At 31.7% G+C, this 16070-nt stretch overlaps 9 protein-coding genes and 2 non-coding genes across 11 annotated transcripts; 5 read left to right on the top strand and 6 right to left on the bottom strand.

The window, feature by feature from the left end:
- Positions 1 to 1246: 1246 nt before the first annotated feature.
- On the top strand, positions 1247 to 1317 carry WICANDRAFT_t100. Its single transcript has one exon. It is a non-coding gene; the product is annotated as a tRNA-Gly (tRNA).
- Positions 1318 to 1763: 446 nt separating this feature from the next.
- On the bottom strand, positions 1764 to 3872 carry ATG15 (triglyceride lipase ATG15; the record flags this gene model as incomplete). The annotated part of the gene is made up of 1 exon (XM_019186398.1): positions 1764 to 3872. A coding segment is annotated over exon 1 (1726 nt), but the record flags the coding sequence as incomplete, so codon positions are not given.
- Positions 3873 to 3916: 44 nt separating this feature from the next.
- NOC4 (ribosome biosynthesis protein NOC4) lies at positions 3917 to 5589 on the bottom strand. Its single transcript, XM_019186397.1, has one exon. The coding sequence runs from the start codon at positions 5242 to 5244 to the stop codon at positions 3979 to 3981; it is 1266 nt and encodes a 421-aa protein (XP_019037809.1). The 5' UTR covers positions 5245 to 5589; the 3' UTR covers positions 3917 to 3978.
- A 166-nt stretch (positions 5590 to 5755) lies between these two features.
- On the top strand, positions 5756 to 6590 carry WICANDRAFT_93045 (uncharacterized protein). Its single transcript, XM_019186396.1, has one exon. It carries the CDS (start codon positions 5787 to 5789, stop codon positions 6153 to 6155), a length of 369 nt encoding a protein of 122 aa, XP_019037808.1. The 5' UTR covers positions 5756 to 5786; the 3' UTR covers positions 6156 to 6590.
- A 339-nt stretch (positions 6591 to 6929) lies between these two features.
- WICANDRAFT_t101 lies at positions 6930 to 7002 on the top strand. The gene has a single exon. It is a non-coding gene; the product is annotated as a tRNA-Ala (tRNA).
- Positions 7003 to 7218: 216 nt separating this feature from the next.
- Positions 7219 to 8527, top strand: WICANDRAFT_69027 (copper acquisition factor BIM1-like domain-containing protein; the record flags this gene model as incomplete). Its single annotated transcript, XM_019184155.1, has 1 exon — positions 7219 to 8527. The coding sequence occupies exon 1, from the start codon at positions 7664 to 7666 to the stop codon at positions 8525 to 8527; it is 864 nt and encodes a 287-aa protein (XP_019037807.1). The 5' UTR covers positions 7219 to 7663.
- Positions 8528 to 8898: 371 nt separating this feature from the next.
- On the top strand, positions 8899 to 9411 carry MIC19 (Mic19p; the record flags this gene model as incomplete). Its single annotated transcript, XM_019181863.1, has 2 exons — positions 8899 to 9003; positions 9061 to 9411. 2 exons carry the CDS (start codon positions 8899 to 8901, stop codon positions 9409 to 9411), a joined length of 456 nt encoding a protein of 151 aa, XP_019037806.1.
- A 118-nt stretch (positions 9412 to 9529) lies between these two features.
- On the bottom strand, positions 9530 to 10954 carry UBP6 (ubiquitin-specific protease UBP6; the record flags this gene model as incomplete). The annotated part of the gene is made up of 1 exon (XM_019184843.1): positions 9530 to 10954. One exon carries the CDS (start codon positions 10952 to 10954, stop codon positions 9530 to 9532), a length of 1425 nt encoding a protein of 474 aa, XP_019037805.1.
- Positions 10955 to 11194: 240 nt separating this feature from the next.
- Positions 11195 to 13360, bottom strand: WICANDRAFT_69024 (uncharacterized protein; the record flags this gene model as incomplete). The annotated part of the gene is made up of 1 exon (XM_019184154.1): positions 11195 to 13360. One exon carries the CDS (start codon positions 13358 to 13360, stop codon positions 11195 to 11197), a length of 2166 nt encoding a protein of 721 aa, XP_019037804.1.
- Positions 13361 to 13879: 519 nt separating this feature from the next.
- On the bottom strand, positions 13880 to 14637 carry WICANDRAFT_93043 (fungal specific transcription factor domain-containing protein; the record flags this gene model as incomplete). The annotated part of the gene is made up of 1 exon (XM_019186395.1): positions 13880 to 14637. A coding segment is annotated over exon 1 (692 nt), but the record flags the coding sequence as incomplete, so codon positions are not given.
- Positions 14638 to 15261: 624 nt separating this feature from the next.
- On the bottom strand, positions 15262 to 15918 carry WICANDRAFT_93042 (uncharacterized protein; the record flags this gene model as incomplete). The annotated part of the gene is made up of 1 exon (XM_019186394.1): positions 15262 to 15918. A coding segment is annotated over exon 1 (335 nt), but the record flags the coding sequence as incomplete, so codon positions are not given.
- Between the last annotated feature and the right edge of the window lie 152 nt (positions 15919 to 16070).

Below are 16070 nucleotides of genomic sequence, written 5' to 3'. Positions count from 1 at the left end.
GATGTTTGGATTGGATTACAAGATGAAGAGTTACAATGAATAGTGTGTTATTCCTTAATATTCTACTCTGTGGATCAGTTGCTGGTCAAGTTGTGGGTTTTCTTGTTTGTTTGGAAATTGTGTAAATCAAAGATCTCGGGTTGAAAGAACACCTCAAATCAGCACAATCCTGAATTGTAGCCTTTAGTCTAACTTGAGCTAGGAGACCATGCAGTATAGCTAGCAATTCTAAAAAAGAAGAGGTTATTCTCAGTTCAAAAAGGGTGCAGTTGAAGTTGTATACGACGTTGTATATTGGATTATACCCGGTTGGTTCCTTGTATACTGTACCATAATGAAACAGATTGGTTAAAGGTCCAGTATACATGGCACTGATCAGTGCCATCTTCATGAGCCAATTGATTGATCTTACTTATCCCGATACGGAAGACCTAAATGTATCTGCTTTGTTATGCCAGCTCATATTTTAATCCGTCTCACGCTGTTTGAAACGTTTTGTAACTTGTTCAGCACTGGAAAAAAAAAGTATGGGGTAAAAATTTAGGGGGTCGATCAACTCATCGCAAGCTGCTCAGGCGCGCGACTATACTTTAATTAAAGTGTCACGGTAGGCTTTACGTTGCATTCTCAAACCTGGGATTTGGTACATACAGTGAAAGGGAAGAAACACTATTTACTCAATACTTTACGATCTTTCTTCATAAATTCTCTCAAGAAGACTCAATGTCAAAATGTAGTCGAGTCGCGCTTCGGAAAAATTTCTTTTCTGGGGCACGTTTGTTTTGCGCTGAGTATTATGTAATCAGCGGAATAATTAACAAATCCCGGAAAAACTCGAATAATATGATCTGGCTTTTAACAGCAACTTTGTATGATAGTAAAGCTTGAAATTTAATAAAATGGTCTAATAGCTCTCAAGCAACACCCTTACGTCTTCAAATTGGTCAAATTTGCTAAAAAGTTTTTTGCAAATTAATGAGAATTCATGATATTAGAAAAAGATTTATTGCGTCTTTGTCGCTCTTTTTACAGTAAATGAAATAAAAATTTAAAATCATTGAAACTATTAAAAATAAATACTTCATTATGATCTACAGGAAATTCTCATTCTAAATATATATGAATATGTTTAACTTTAACACTCAAACATTGTTTATTGTTCACATTTTGCAAAAAGTAAGGGGTTACCCTACCTCGCAAAATTGCATAATTGGTTTTCTGCCAGGCTCCACAACTTCAACAACAAGCGCAAGTGGTTTAGCGGTAAAATTCAAAGTTGCCATCTTTGAGCCCCCGGTTCGACTCCGGGCTTGCGCAATTTCTTTTTTTGCCTTTTTTTTGGTCCCAAATTGTGATATGTTTGATATCAGAAGTTTCTTTGGGACATTATTATTTTTGAAGTATTATATTGAAAGTTGAAGGCTATAAAAAAGGTGTATAAACTTCCTGTATAAAGTACAACTCGGCGAAAAAAAAAAAAAAAAAAAAAAACTAACGGAGAATTAACACTGTCAATTATAGGTGCATTAGCGATCAAAGTCAAAATTTCTCTTTCAATTGTTCTATTGTTCTAATTCTCGCATTAAGAGCCAATTTATATAACGAAAGACTTATAACAGGTTTCTAACTGTGAATTGCTTTTGTTGCGTTGATGATATTAGCGGAATCAAGGTTGAACAAGTTGGATGAACGAGTAACTATTTGCACACCATTAATGTTCAATTTCAATTCTTGGGTCTACGGCTTTCGTCGAAATAATCATATCCCATTATCATATATTGTACCCGTAACTTTAATTAAAATTTCCTTCTTTATCATAAATATATCCCTATTGTAGATTTTGCCAAAAAAAAAATCAAGTATGCCTAAACTTTCTCTAGTTATTATCACCATCCCATTCATAACAACGACCATACCATGTTCTTTTCTTGCACTCAGGTTCACTTGTAGTTGTTGGAGGCGAACTGGTAGAAGTCAAAGTAGTACCGATGGTGGAGCTTGATTCATTATCGTCATCATCATCCCATTTATTACAACGACCATACCATGCTCTTTTCTTGCACTCAGGTTTGTTTGTAGCTGTTGGTGCTGCATTGGTAGAGGTCAAAGTAGTGCCACTAGTTGAACTTGATTTGTCATCATCATCCCATTCATAACAACGACCATACCATGTTCTTTTCTTGCATTCAGGCTCATTTGTAGCCGTTGGTGCAGCAGTACTAGAAGTTGACGTGCTGCTAGTTGAGCTTGATTCTTTCTTATGACCATCAGCAACAAAATTCCAGTTGAAACAATCACGACAAGGTGGTGTTTCAATACATGGAGCTGTATTGTTATATTCTTGTAAAATTTCATCAATAACTGTATGTATTCTATGATTCATCATATTAACATGCCAGCCTTTATCAGTAACGACATCATAAACACATTGTTTACCACTATGACATTGAGTTTCCATCGCATAACCACCAACTGAACATGCTGAACTTGCACCATTACAGACACCCATAAAAATTGGATCAGCTGTATGTCCAAAATGCCATATCCCTTCCATATATGCAGGCAAACCTGGAGGCATTGGTAAATGTAATCTTCTAGTTGCTAATAATTCCCCTGGAGCTTCAAAAGTTACTGCAGGAACACCAAATGTGCGTCCAATTAAACTTGACAAAGCACCACCTAATGAATGACCAGTTACCCAAATATTAGCATTTGGATATTCTTTGGTAACATTTTTGTAAACATCCATTGCAGCTTGATAATATCTATCTTTACGTCTTAATTCCTTCTCAAGGCATTTTTGATCACAAGTGTAAGACTTTCTATAACAATCACAAACTGTTGTCCACATGTAACTTACTCTTGCACAACAACATGAAAATAACAAATTATCATTATCTTTATCTTGTGGTACTGTTTCATCATTACCCGAGCCTGAAAGATAAGCTGCACTTGTACCTTTATATGAAATAACAACTGTTGAATTATCATCACTAACAAAGATTTGACCACGAACACCTGTTTCATTCCATCCATGACTTATTGATTTATTCCAACCAACATCCCTCCAATCACCAGTTTCTGGGACTTCAACATATGCATTTGAAGACATCAAAGCTAATGTAATCACAGTATCTTTATCAGTTACATTTGGTGCATCAACTTCATCATCAACCCAATCAAGATGTATCTTAGAGACTTCTTCTGAACCAGCTTCTCTTGCATAATCCAAATATGATTCAACACTATCCGGATCACGATCTGCTAATCTTTTCAAAACGATTTTATTGGATTTGGATGGTAAATTAACTGTCCAGGGCGACTCTCCAACATGTCGTTTTGTGGACCAATCTTCCAAGTTAGCATTACTCAATAGATGCAATGAGTGTTTGGAGATGAATTCCGGAGTTATATCTAGTCTTTTATGCACTGAATGATCTCTAGAAACACCATGATGATATATATGTTTTAATTGAAATTTTTGATGTGTTGTATCTGCACCCCTTTGTTGTGGGTCTTTGAATAAAGGTAATGGATCCCATGAATACCCTGTTATATTGTAGCTTAGTCTGAATAGAAGGTGATATATGAGCACTATGATCACTAGTACTGTTGATAATATGATGTAGTGTAACCTTGTACGATCTCTCTTTGCCCTTGTTATCAAAGGCTGTTTCTCGCCCAACAGTGGCGATGTCATATCGAGCACTTTAACAACTGGAGTAAAGCTTGTAAATGAATTTTTAACGTCCTCACAATTTCTTTGAACAAAGATCCTTTCTTCAGAATAAACCTTCAGTTGGAATTTGTAATCTCTAGGGAGTTCTCAATATAAAGTTTGTTTTGGTTCTGGAGATTATCAATTTGTTGAACTTATCTTTTTTTTTTTTTGAGTTTTATGTCAAAAAATTACAAAGCAATTACATAATATTGCGACTCAAAAGTTATAGATACAATTTTATATTAAAAGTCATTTATCTACCATTTCCAACCACTAATATACCCATCTCCCAATAAAGAATCAAACTTATCATGTTCCAGGGCAACCTCATTCTTCATTCTTCTTGTGTTTTCACTTTCTAATAAAGAATTGTAACTCCAATCCAAGAAATCTTCCATATTATAACTTTGCTTTCTAAATGGTTGACTAAAGATCTTAGCTAAAGTGGCCACATTTGGATGATAATGAGTTTGTAAAGTTTCCAATTCCCATAACGAACTTTCTATAGCTTTAGTCTTTAATGGGTCCTTTTCAGAATCATCGAAAGGATCAGTATAGTCATCTGAAGCTGAGGTATTATGAAGTAAAATCATACATGTTGGGTGCTTCTTTAACATATTATATGTGAATGGAATGATTGAGACAATAGCTGAAGGTGATGAATTCAATGAAAGACGAGCCATTTTTTTCAAAAAAGATGCAATCAAAGCTGATGGTAAATGTGTTGATGAAAGGAAAACATCTGTCAATCTTAAAAATCTTGATCTATACTTCATATGGAATAAATCTTGATCAAATAATGAATATAGCTTCTCATAGAAATTAGGATAATCCAAGTTATATTTCTTTATCAATTCGAATAACCCATTCAATGAAAGGATTGATATTATTCCACCAACTTCATAGGAATCTGTTAAAAAATCCATTAGTTTTGTTGGTGTACTAAAGAATGGAATGATCCTTTTGTGTAAAATTAACAATATAGTTTTATATTGGTTGTTGTTCAATTCTCTGTTCAAAAAATATAACCATTTAGTTTCAAAAGTTGACTTGAAATGAACTTGATTATTAACAATAGATGGTAAATTTGTAACAAAGGTTTTGCCAATTTTTTCATCATCCGATTCGAAAAGTGTTAATTTTTCTTTCATTATAGTTAAAAACTTTGAAAAAGTTTGCTCATTTGAAACATCGTTTAACTCTTCTGTGTTTAATTCATTAATGAAATAAAATTGAAAATCTTGATATTTTTTGAAATAACTGTTGACAAATTCCTGAACAACAATATTTGAACTAGTACCATCATTCAAGACTTCTCCATTTTGTGATTTTAATATTGAAGTGACCAAATTCTTGAAAGTTTTAGTTGGGAAAAATGGATTCTTCTCACCTTCTTTTGAACTTGTAGCAAAATGAACACTTTCGAGTTTCACTAATTTCAAATAAATGTCCAAATTATCTATGATTAAGGAGCAGTCAAAAATAACATTCTCTATTATGAATAATAAGTTAAACTTGAACATTTCATATGTGTGTTTTAATTTTTTGAATTGAGATAAATCATCTTTAGATGGAGTGAATTTTTGGCTTTCAAATAAACCTTGATAAATCTTGTATAGTTGGAGATTCAACAATCTAGCAACATCTTCATACTTGTTTAGACCTTCTTCAGTAGCAAAGTTTTCTAACAAAGGATCATATAGTCCAATTAGTTGGTTTAAAGCTTCTAAATCAACATTATCTGATTTTTTTTGAAACTTCTCTGCAAGTTTGTTGATAGTATCTTTAGATAATGGGTCATTTTTGCTCGAAGGTTTTTTCTTTTTCGAGACTCCACTATCACTGCTAGTAATACTAGTCCTTTTAGCCATATTTCTAAGCTTTCTGGTTGATTCTAGTAGATTTTGTCTGTGATTGAATAAATTTTCTTTGAATGGCATAAATTTTTTTTTTGCACATCTCATCGTTCGCGAATTCGTTTTCTTTGATTTTAGAACGGTTCAAATTCAAAACAAAACACACAACAGTAAGAAAGTCAAAGAAATCACCATAAAAAGAGTTAAAAATGCCAGAATATGCTCCTTTGCCTTCGAATGAATTGATCAAGTCGGTGCACACTTTCGAGTTTTTGCAGTCTTCGCTCAAGTCACCAACGGCCACTGTCACGTCAATGTTCATCTTGACATTCAAGATCAGCTCTAAACAGATTGTCAATGGATGGGATCAAAAAGACTCCAAAGTTACAAAAATTGATTTGGAAGAGGCTCAGAGGATTTCAAAGATAAGTGTTGGATTGATAGAAAATTCATTAGCGTTATCAAAAGAACCTGAGTTAATCAGATTAAGATTTGAACTTACAAAAGAGTTGTTTATATTACCTGATTTAGAAAGAGATGTTGGTATTGTGGTTATAATTGAAAAGGTGAGCAGCTAGAGACTAGGTGTTTTTTGATGTTGCTGTGATAGATTCTATAGACCTCCTGAGTTTATTGCTATGTCTAATATGTGGCATGAGAGAAGAAAGTGCAACATGAATATCAGAATAGATATATGAATGGCGCTGTTGAATATTGTTGCTTGATTTCTCTCTGCTCAATTTACTGTTGCTTGATCCTTGGATTTGAAACAAAAATCTGGAAAGTTGAGAGGCTTCATAAATGAATTGAATTTTTCATATTCTAATAGGTATGTTGCTGGAACTAGGATTGGATTTAGTTCTTATAAACTACTAGCAACTGACATTTAACTTGATCTGGAGCTCAAATCACTTGAAACTTGAAACTTCCCACTTGTGCTTTAAACAATACGCATTAGCTACGAGGGATTAAAATTGTTAGCACATTAGTTATTTATTGAAAATAATAAACGCACAGGTATCTCACCATAATATTTAAGGTACATGAATAACCATCAGTAGATTAGCATATTTGTGAACTTATCAACTGTTCAGTTAATTGGAGTAATTCGGAGATGTTTCATACCAAACACCAACATCAGTAAATATACTACAAGTCACCCAAAACATGAAAAGGCTACACAAAACTTGGGAAAATACAAATTTCTCTACATAAAAATGATTTGAACGAATAATACCTTGAAACAAAGCAGATATAGGTAAGATAATTGAGATTAATCAAAATAAAGAATACCAGGGCTTCAAACCGGAAAGCACCGGCAGAAAATTCAGCGGAAAATTTAATCAAAATTCGGGCGTGTGGCGTAGTTGGTAGCGCGTTCGCTTAGCATGCGAAAGGTCTCCGGTTCGACTCCGGACTCGTCCAATTATATTTTTTGCTGTTATTGTCCCGCAGGGTTTTGGCAGACTTTTATTTTTTGCCTTTTGAAGTGTTCCATTTATTTTTGTTATGCCAAATGATCAGAGAATTTATGAGCAAAAAGCTGACAGACTCGTATATACTCACATATCTGAGCTGGAAAATTCTGTATTAGGCAATGTTCAGTTGAAGTTTTGGTCTTGGGATCTTGTGTTTTTTTTTCAACATGAAGGTGTGAAATTTTAACATGTTCGAACATAACGGATTTAGAACTTTGAATAGTAGTTTTCACGTTCACTTGATATACAACTCAAATATATTGGCATGAATTGGTGTTACATTGTGGCATAAGATGAATCATTAGATGACCGTACACTACCAGCTGCCTGCTATGGTTTAAAGTGTGGGTTATCTCTTTGTTTCGCAATGGGCGTCGGGCGAAGTTGAATGGAAACCAATTCGTATTTTATCGGTGGATTCTTCACCTTTGTTTAGTGAAAGCTTGGAACAGAAAGAAAAGGTGCATTAAAAAATCGTTCAACTGTGTATTCATTCGTGTTTTTCGGAGGTACTGGTTCTTATTGCAGGTGACTTTATAAATGGATACCAGATCCCAAATTGTTGATTTCTTGAGAATTACATTGTATTGAACCCAAGCACGAATATCATGAAACTTTCAAACACTCTTTTAACTACTGGATTTCTTGCAGCTGCTGGTCTAGTCAGTGCTAGTCCAAAGGCTTTGCCTGATGCATCTCCATTAAAACATGGTTCTTCATATGCTAATAGTATGGGTCCTGTTACATTTTTATATCCTGAAACAAGACAATGGTCAGCAGATGTTGATAATATTGCGCCTTGTGGATCTAATGCAGGTGTTCAAAATAGATCCAATTTCCCATTAGATGATGGATTTGTTGCTTTTATTGCAAAATATCAATCTTTTAAGATTAAATTATCAATTTCTTATAATTCGGATCCAAAGAGTCAAGATGATTTCGATGAATGGTATTATGGTAAAAATGTTACTGATGAATTACATATTGGTCATACTTGTTTTTACATGCCAGATCAACCAAACACTATTAACTCAGGTGATGTTGCCACTATTCAAGTGATTTATCAAAACGATGATGAGGATGAGACAGGATCAGATGGTGATCCAATTGCTGGTTCAACTAATCAAACTTTCTACGCATGTTCAGATATTAAATTTGTTGAAGAAAGTGTGTTTGATGTTACTGATTTAGCATATAGTTGTTTTAATGCTACTAATGACAACTATTATGCTGAATCTTCTATTGATGCTGATAGCAGTGTGGCCACTTATGATTCTTCAGCCATTTCTCATGTTTCGTCAGTTGCAAGAACTGCTTCAAATGCAGCATCAGCTACTGGATCATCTTCCTCAGCCTCAGCCACTGGATCATCTAGCTCAAGCTCCAGAGCAGGAGCTGCTATTGCTGCTGCCTTAAGCTCACCAGTTGCTGGTTTTGCTGGAGCTTTAGCTATTCTTGCAAGCTTTATCTGATGTTGATTGTATATCTTTTGTAATTAATATATCTTATCTTCCAGGACACAACGCAGTAATTTTAAAGCCAGACTAAGAGTAAAAGATGTCTTCAAAACTGATCTCACTAAAAAGAATCTCGAGAAATGGATCACAAAACACTAATAATATTATATCAGAACTTCCAATACAATTAGCTATATCTTTTACATAAGCACTGACTAAGCTCCACCCAATCAAACTGAAAAAAAAAAAATCTCGAGAAACCGATAAATCAAAAAAAACGAAATAAACAATTGGAATTGCAAGTTTGGAAAGGAACTACAATTCATTTCATTTAATATTCCTCCCAATTACACAACTCATTTCCACATATAAAACAACACCATACAATGGGAGCATCAGCATCAAAACCAACAGAAACCAAAGTGTTTACTCCACAAACACCTGTGGATTTTAGTCCATCCCTTGTCGCACAACTAGAGAAATCCATAGAAGTAAGTTGATGATTTAATTATTATTCACCTTGAAGTTTAACTAATTTTTTTCAAAAGACCGATTTTACACGTTCACAATACACTGCTAAATATCTTGAAGATCAAGTTAGTTCTAAATTAGATGGATTAGCTAAAGATTCAAAATCAAAATTTGATGAAGAATTGAAAAATTCAATTTTAACTAAAGATTCAGAAAAGGATAAATCTTTATCAAGTACACAATTAGATGATAAAATTTCTAAATTACAAGCTGATTTGAATAAAAGAGAATCCAAATTTGTTAAATTATCAAAAGAAGTTATAAATTCTAAAAAAGAAGTTGTTCAATGTTTAATTAAAAATAAAGATAAACCATTAAACTGTTGGGATGAAGTTAAAAATTTTGAAAAATTGGTTAATGGAATTTGAATGAGAGATAAATGAAAAAGGGGTTATGCAATCACGTAATATAGTTTTTTTTTAATTTTAGATAATACATATTTATAGTCATTTATTGACATGAACAGTGTACATTTCAATCATAATTTTAATCTAATCCAAAACCTTTATATATCAAAATTAAAGCACTATCACTTTCACCACCACCTGCTAAACTTTCCACTCTATCTTTATCAACAATGGAAACTTTATCATCATTAAATCTCCACCATTTATCATCATTATATCTATCTTTAACAAATGCTTGATAATGACCAGAATCTGCAGATGAACCTTGATGAGTAATGATTGCATTTAAATTGTATAAAGATGAAGGATTTTCACCAACTGATAAATCTTTTGGAGTTTTCGATGTAAATTCTTCAATATATTTATCATGTTGTTTTTTCCAAAAATCTTGTTCATCTTTTGAATTCAAGTTTTTTTTTTGCTTTTTAAATTCACGTTCTTCAGATTGTTGATTTTTTTCAATTGATCTAAATTCATCTCTAATTTTAATTTTAGAATCACGATATTCTTCATCTAATAAATCAGTTAAATCTAATTGGAAGGGGAATTGAACTTTTCTTAAAATTTTAGATTTTTTATTTGTTGATCTTTTCCAGAAAAATCTAACAAATTGAACAGTTAGAATTGATGGTAATTTTGTAATTTTTTTATTGATTTCATAATTACAATTTTTGTTTAAATTATCACTATGTTTTTCAATAGTTTCATTTAATGATTCCACAATACCATTTTTCAAAAAATTTGTTGAACTTGTAATATGACATTGTAATTTAACATCATCTTCATATTTAATTTGAACATCTGATTCATCTTCTTGATTTTTAATGATTGATTTAAAATTAATTGTATAATCTTTAATAAAATCTTCACCTAAAACATTTTTCAAACTTAATAATAATTGAGTGAAAGCTTCTTCAGCATCTTGTTGTTTATATCTTCCATATTGATCCCTTTCATTAAATTGAGGATATAAGACTCTTAAACTTGTAATTAAATTATTTGGTACAATTGAATCTTGTTTTTTATTTTCCAATTCTTTGAAAACTCGTTTCAATTGTAAAACTAAATGTTCATTTGTACCAATTTCACCAACTTTATCATTTTGAGTCAATTTTTTTTGTAAACTTGGAATACTATATAATGCTTGAATTGAAGAATTTAAATAACAAGTATTTCCTAAATTTTCAAAACCAATTGGTTCATTTGAATATGATTTTAAACTTGATTCATTTAAATCTTCAAGGAAAACATTATTTATTGGAGCAATTGGTAAATTTAATTCCGGAGAACCTAATACCATAATGGTTTGATTCTGTTTCAAATTTAAAGATTCCACAATATCATCATCTTTTAATTGACCAGTTTTTAACAATATTTTTTGTCTATCAATTGGAATTTTGGTTAAATTTTGTAATTTTTGTTTAAAGACAAGTCCTGTATCAGCTGGAGACAATTCCAAAGGGTATGTCTTTCCTGAATTCTTGATATTGACCGTGAAGCTCATAATTAATGATTAATTTTGTGATTGATCTAAATTCTTAATTAATTGCCACCAGTTTTCAATTTAAAATTGATTTGTTTTGATTTTGGAATCTCGAGAAAACATGGTATGGGCACAGATCTATAAAGTGTCACGTGATGTTCTAGGATGTTACCCTCCCACGAAGCACATTATGGTCGAATTATGATATAGTTAATTGAATCAAGGTACATAAAAGGTGATCCATATATTATATATTACTAGCTAGTGTTCATAAATATCTGCATATGAAAACTCATAATCATGTAAGTCAATAAAATCCTTGTTGAGTAATTTTTGCTCAATTTCCTGGGATGGGTCAAAGAGTAAACATCGATTAAAGTCAAAGATCCAAATTGATGAAGTTTGCTCATCAAAGCAAATGTTACATCTCATGATATCTCTGTGAATGATCCCTAAAGAATGAAGCTTTTTAATTTCATTGCAACCTTTGAAGAAAAGTTCATCATAATTATGTGGTTTCCTATCCACAAAAGGAATCTCAGAGATTGCCATATAATAGATAAAGGGACCACTAGAATGTTGCTTGAATTTACCATAACCAATCAAAGAAGGAGAGTTGATTTTGTGTTTTGGGTGTAAGCAAGTTTCATTAAAATTTTGAATTCTATAATATGCCTCAATTTCATTAAGGTATCTGTTTAATATACGTTGTTCATAAGCTTTAAAATCAGAATTGTATCTTTCTTCATCAAAAAGAGGAGAGCCACCATCCTCATTAGTTGGAGTATAATATTTGCTCATACCCTCTTCCTTGAAATATTTCTCTATTTTTTCTTCATCATACAATTTTAATATGACATTACCATCTTTCAGAGACTGTTCATCCTGAATTGGGATGCCCTGAACCGGATTTTTTGGTTTAAAGTTCAAATAATAATTTTCAGCACTCATTTTGTAGACTTCTATTGGAGAATCGATGTCATATTCTTGAATGCACTCTCCAAGATTATCGATTTTAACCATAATTTCAGCTTCAGGAACGCTTTTCAGATTCAAAGGCTGGTTTGTAAACTGATTTCTTCTAGCAGCAGTGGTTGGTAATGAGTATTGATCTTTTGATAAACTTATATTAACATCTAATGATCCTGATGATGTTTGTAAGAGTAGAGGGGAGGTTGACGTATCAAACTCACAACGGCTACTTATGGTTAAAATATCTTCATCACTTCTTTCTAGTTGGGAATTTGAACCATTGATCAAGCCACAGCAACTATCATATAAAATGCACATAACAATTTTGGCTGCTGTTACTCGATCTTGAGGAGTTGAATCTTGTGAATAGATCTTCCACATATCAATTGTTTTAGATTTTTCATCAATAAAATTGTTGGTGGAGCTTTCATCAACCTGGACACTATTCATATTTCCATTCACAATATCTATTTGATTGAAATGGGTAAAACGCATTGATACACCATCTGTAAGTAAACCTTTCCTTACAGTGGGTGAAATCATCAAATATGACAGGAGTTGACAGTAAAAATCTCTGTATTTCTCATCAAAACCTCTTTCTTTGGAATTGAAGAATGGTGACAAAAATGGCTCCTTGGTTTCAAGCACCAAATGAATCCCTGCTTTGCCATTGGAGTTACTCCAAACTCCCAAATCGGATCGAATGTGCTCTCCAAATTTCGGACTCTCAAACTCCACAGCATCTTTCAACGGTTTATTAACTCTAGCATTTAGTCTCATGTTGTAGACAATATTAAATAATCTAGTAACTGGATCAATAAGACATGAATAAAGTGCTAGGGTAATATCATCCTCGCGATTGTCATATTCTATTGGCCTACCTGCACAATTCCATATGTAATTTAAATTTCTCCAAACTTCCTTATGGTCAGCTGAACAGGCATTTTGAATATTTCTCATGAGATCCTGGTCAATAGTTTCTAATCTTTCATGTAGCCATGAATCAACCTCGTTTTCCTTTGTGTCTTTAGCACTTAATTTGATGTTGGAAGATTTGATTTGGTGGGCTAGTGAATTGTTCGATCCTGTTGATGGAGATGTATTTGATTTCTTTGAATCCTCCTGAGCAGTTGAAGGTGATTCAGGGTTATATCCATCAATTTCCAACCCCATGAAGGGTAAAATAAGGAGTATTTTAGCGAGAGCCGCAGTATCTTGATATGAATGAGCCTCATAGTTGTATCTCATTCCAAGAGTCTGTATAGTTTTCACCAACAACAATCTATCAACTTTTGTAACATCAGTGGGATATTTAGTTACCTTTGGGACATCTTTGTAAAAGTTGTGGTAGTTGATATTCCAGATGGTGTTATTCTTTAGTTCCTCTAATACATTATGTAATATCAGCTGGAAGTAGTCCCTGACGTACGAATCCTTTAGCTTCTCAATGCTCATTTGGGAATGGTGATGATGGTGATGATGGTGATGAATCATGATGGTTAAAGTTAGAGGGTTTTTTTAATTTAACCATTTTTTGCCTTTCGCGATTTTTGACCGCGTAGAGACCAAAAACCGAAGAGATATTAATAAAAACAATTCAAGCTAGTTGATTCTTATTTGAGAGATTAATTTATATGGTCACGAGTACCGGTAAAGTCTGCATTAGTAATATTTATATATTATGTTGATCAAATAAGTTTAATTACATTGAAAAGGGCAAGTAATATAATTGGTTTTCTTTATTGATAATGTTGAACACTATCTTTAAATAATTAAATGAACATACAATTACTTATTGATTAATCAATTACTTTATATTGATTAATCAATCACTTAATACTAATCTGTTCATTTCTCATTATAATATAAATGTCAAGTTGTTGTTATCTTCACCTGTATATATGAAATGATCAATATGATCCAAAGCTAATTTAGCAGGATGGAAATTTATTGCAATAGCTTTTAAATTATCTCTATAATCATGATATTGTTTGATTAGCACATCTTCATCATATTCATCATCCAAATATATTTCATCTCTTGTTGTTTTAATTAATAATAGGTTAACAATTGCCACTGTGATGAAAGATTTTGTTGTATTTGAATACCAAAAACAATTTGTAAAATGTTGAATTGATAAATTGTTAATGAAATTTTCATTAAATTTTGAAATTTCCAAAAATAATTTTTTGAAAATTGGTTTAAATTTTTCATAATGTTGTTCATTTGATGTTGAAGTTTCAATAAAATGATTAATTAATCTTCTATAGATTAAAAATTTCACAGTATAGAAAAGTAAAATTAATGGAGCTGAAGTTATTTGATTATTTAAAATTGTAGAATTTTTCAATTGTAAAGGTAAATTTTCAAACCATTCATCTAGGTTAATTAATAATCTTGAAGATTTTATTAAAATTGTATCAAAATCATCAAATTTTAAACTTTTCAAATTGAAAACATCATTTAAAACATCATTTATATGATAAGAAAGATGAACCATTTTAACAAATATTAAATTTCCAAAGATTGAATAATCCTCTTGATGGTTATTATTATAACCATGATTTAAAACAAAATTTTCACCATTTGTCTTTTCAATGAAAACTTCTTCATCTTCTTCAATTTGGAAATCTTTTAAAATCAATTCATTTAATAACCAATTATTTGGATTAATTCTTGAAGGGCGGAATTCTAATAAAGAATACATTTTATCCATCATTATTATAGTCCAAGTTAATAATTTGCGGATTTTCCTTTCCCAATTTGGTATAGTTATCCAATCTTCACTATTATAGTTTAAACCTAATTCTTCCACAATTGTTATTAATTGACTAATAATTTTCCAATCATCATTTGTCTTTGAAAGTAATGAAGTCTCTGATTTATGGAAATTATAATTAATTAACAAGATTAAACCTTGACAAGTGGAAAATTTTGGCGGTAAATTAATTAAATTTTCTGAATATAAAACAAGTAATAATCTTTCCAATTTTAAGAAATTTGGTTTTGGTTTCAATTTTAATTCATCATCAAGATGCCACCAATTAATTGCATGTAAATATAGGGCAGCAAGTAAGATTGGATCAAATTCTCTATGAGTTCTTGAATATTTTTCTAAAAAAACCGGTTTTGAAATGATTGGTAACATTGGATGAACAATTTTGAAAAATAAATTTATCAAGTTTAATCCATAAGGATATATGATTTTTTCAATTTCATCAACTTGTTGATAAGATAATTTTATAAATTCTTCATTATCATTTATAATTTGGAAAAATGAATCATTATTAATTTTTCTAATTTTAATTGAATGGTCAATTATAATTTGTTCATTTTTGATGATTGAATTTGTTGGAGAATTTGCAGGATCATCATCATTATTGTTAAAATTCAATAAATTTTTTTCAACTATTGAAGTTGGGCCTAATAATTTTGAAGATTTTGGACCTTGTAAAGATAAAGTCTTCTTCATTATTGTAGGACCTTGATAATTATCATAATCTCTAATGGGTATATTTGTTCTTATTTTGGCATCATTATTAACAGAATCACTAAATTTACATTGTAAATCCCTTAAGGTACATTCAGTACAATGATTTGAATTTCTGGGTATAATACAAGTTGTTCTTCTATGATTACAATTATCACAAATCATTTTGAAATTTTTCAAATCTGAGTTGTTTAATTGATCAGTGGTGAAATCAAATTTACACTCCATGTTTCTCTTGGTACATTCAAGACAAGTTTTGGAACCTTGAGGGATTGAACATTTGGTTCTTCTTTTCCTACAACCATCACAAGGTCTAAATCTTGAAGGTTTTTTAGCAGCAGAAGTAGCAGAGCCTTTTGAGATCTTCTTGTTGATGGTTATTGGTTTAGTAGTGATTGTATTTTGAGGAGTTGAGTGTTTGAAACCAGAGTTTAATAGTGAAGTATCCAAAGGTGATTGGGAAGTTGTTGAAGGTAATGAAGCAGCATCATCAGAGTTCAGGTTGTAGTTGTTGTTGCTTGACTGTGAAGGGGAAGGGAAGTAGGCAGCAAAGTCGTCAGCCAATGGGACAGCAGAATCGTCGTTGATTTCCAGGTCTTGGATGTCCATTGTGGATGAGCTTATACTTGAAGTTATTGTTAATGTAATGAGCATTTGAGCATTTGAAGTTTGTTT

This window comes from Wickerhamomyces anomalus (genome assembly GCF_001661255.1).
Source record: "Wickerhamomyces anomalus NRRL Y-366-8 unplaced genomic scaffold WICANscaffold_4, whole genome shotgun sequence".
Lineage (NCBI taxonomy): Eukaryota > Fungi > Ascomycota > Saccharomycetes > Phaffomycetales > Wickerhamomycetaceae > Hansenula > Hansenula anomala.
Note: the sequence above shows the minus strand (reverse complement) of the source record. Positions and strands in the feature narration are given on the sequence as shown.

Coding starts and splice junctions, on each gene's coding strand:
- NOC4 (XM_019186397.1), bottom strand. CDS start 5,244: ATGTTCAAGTTTAACTTATTATTCATAATAGAGAATGTTATTTTTGAC.
- WICANDRAFT_93045 (XM_019186396.1), top strand. CDS start 5,787: ATGCCAGAATATGCTCCTTTGCCTTCGAATGAATTGATCAAGTCGGTG.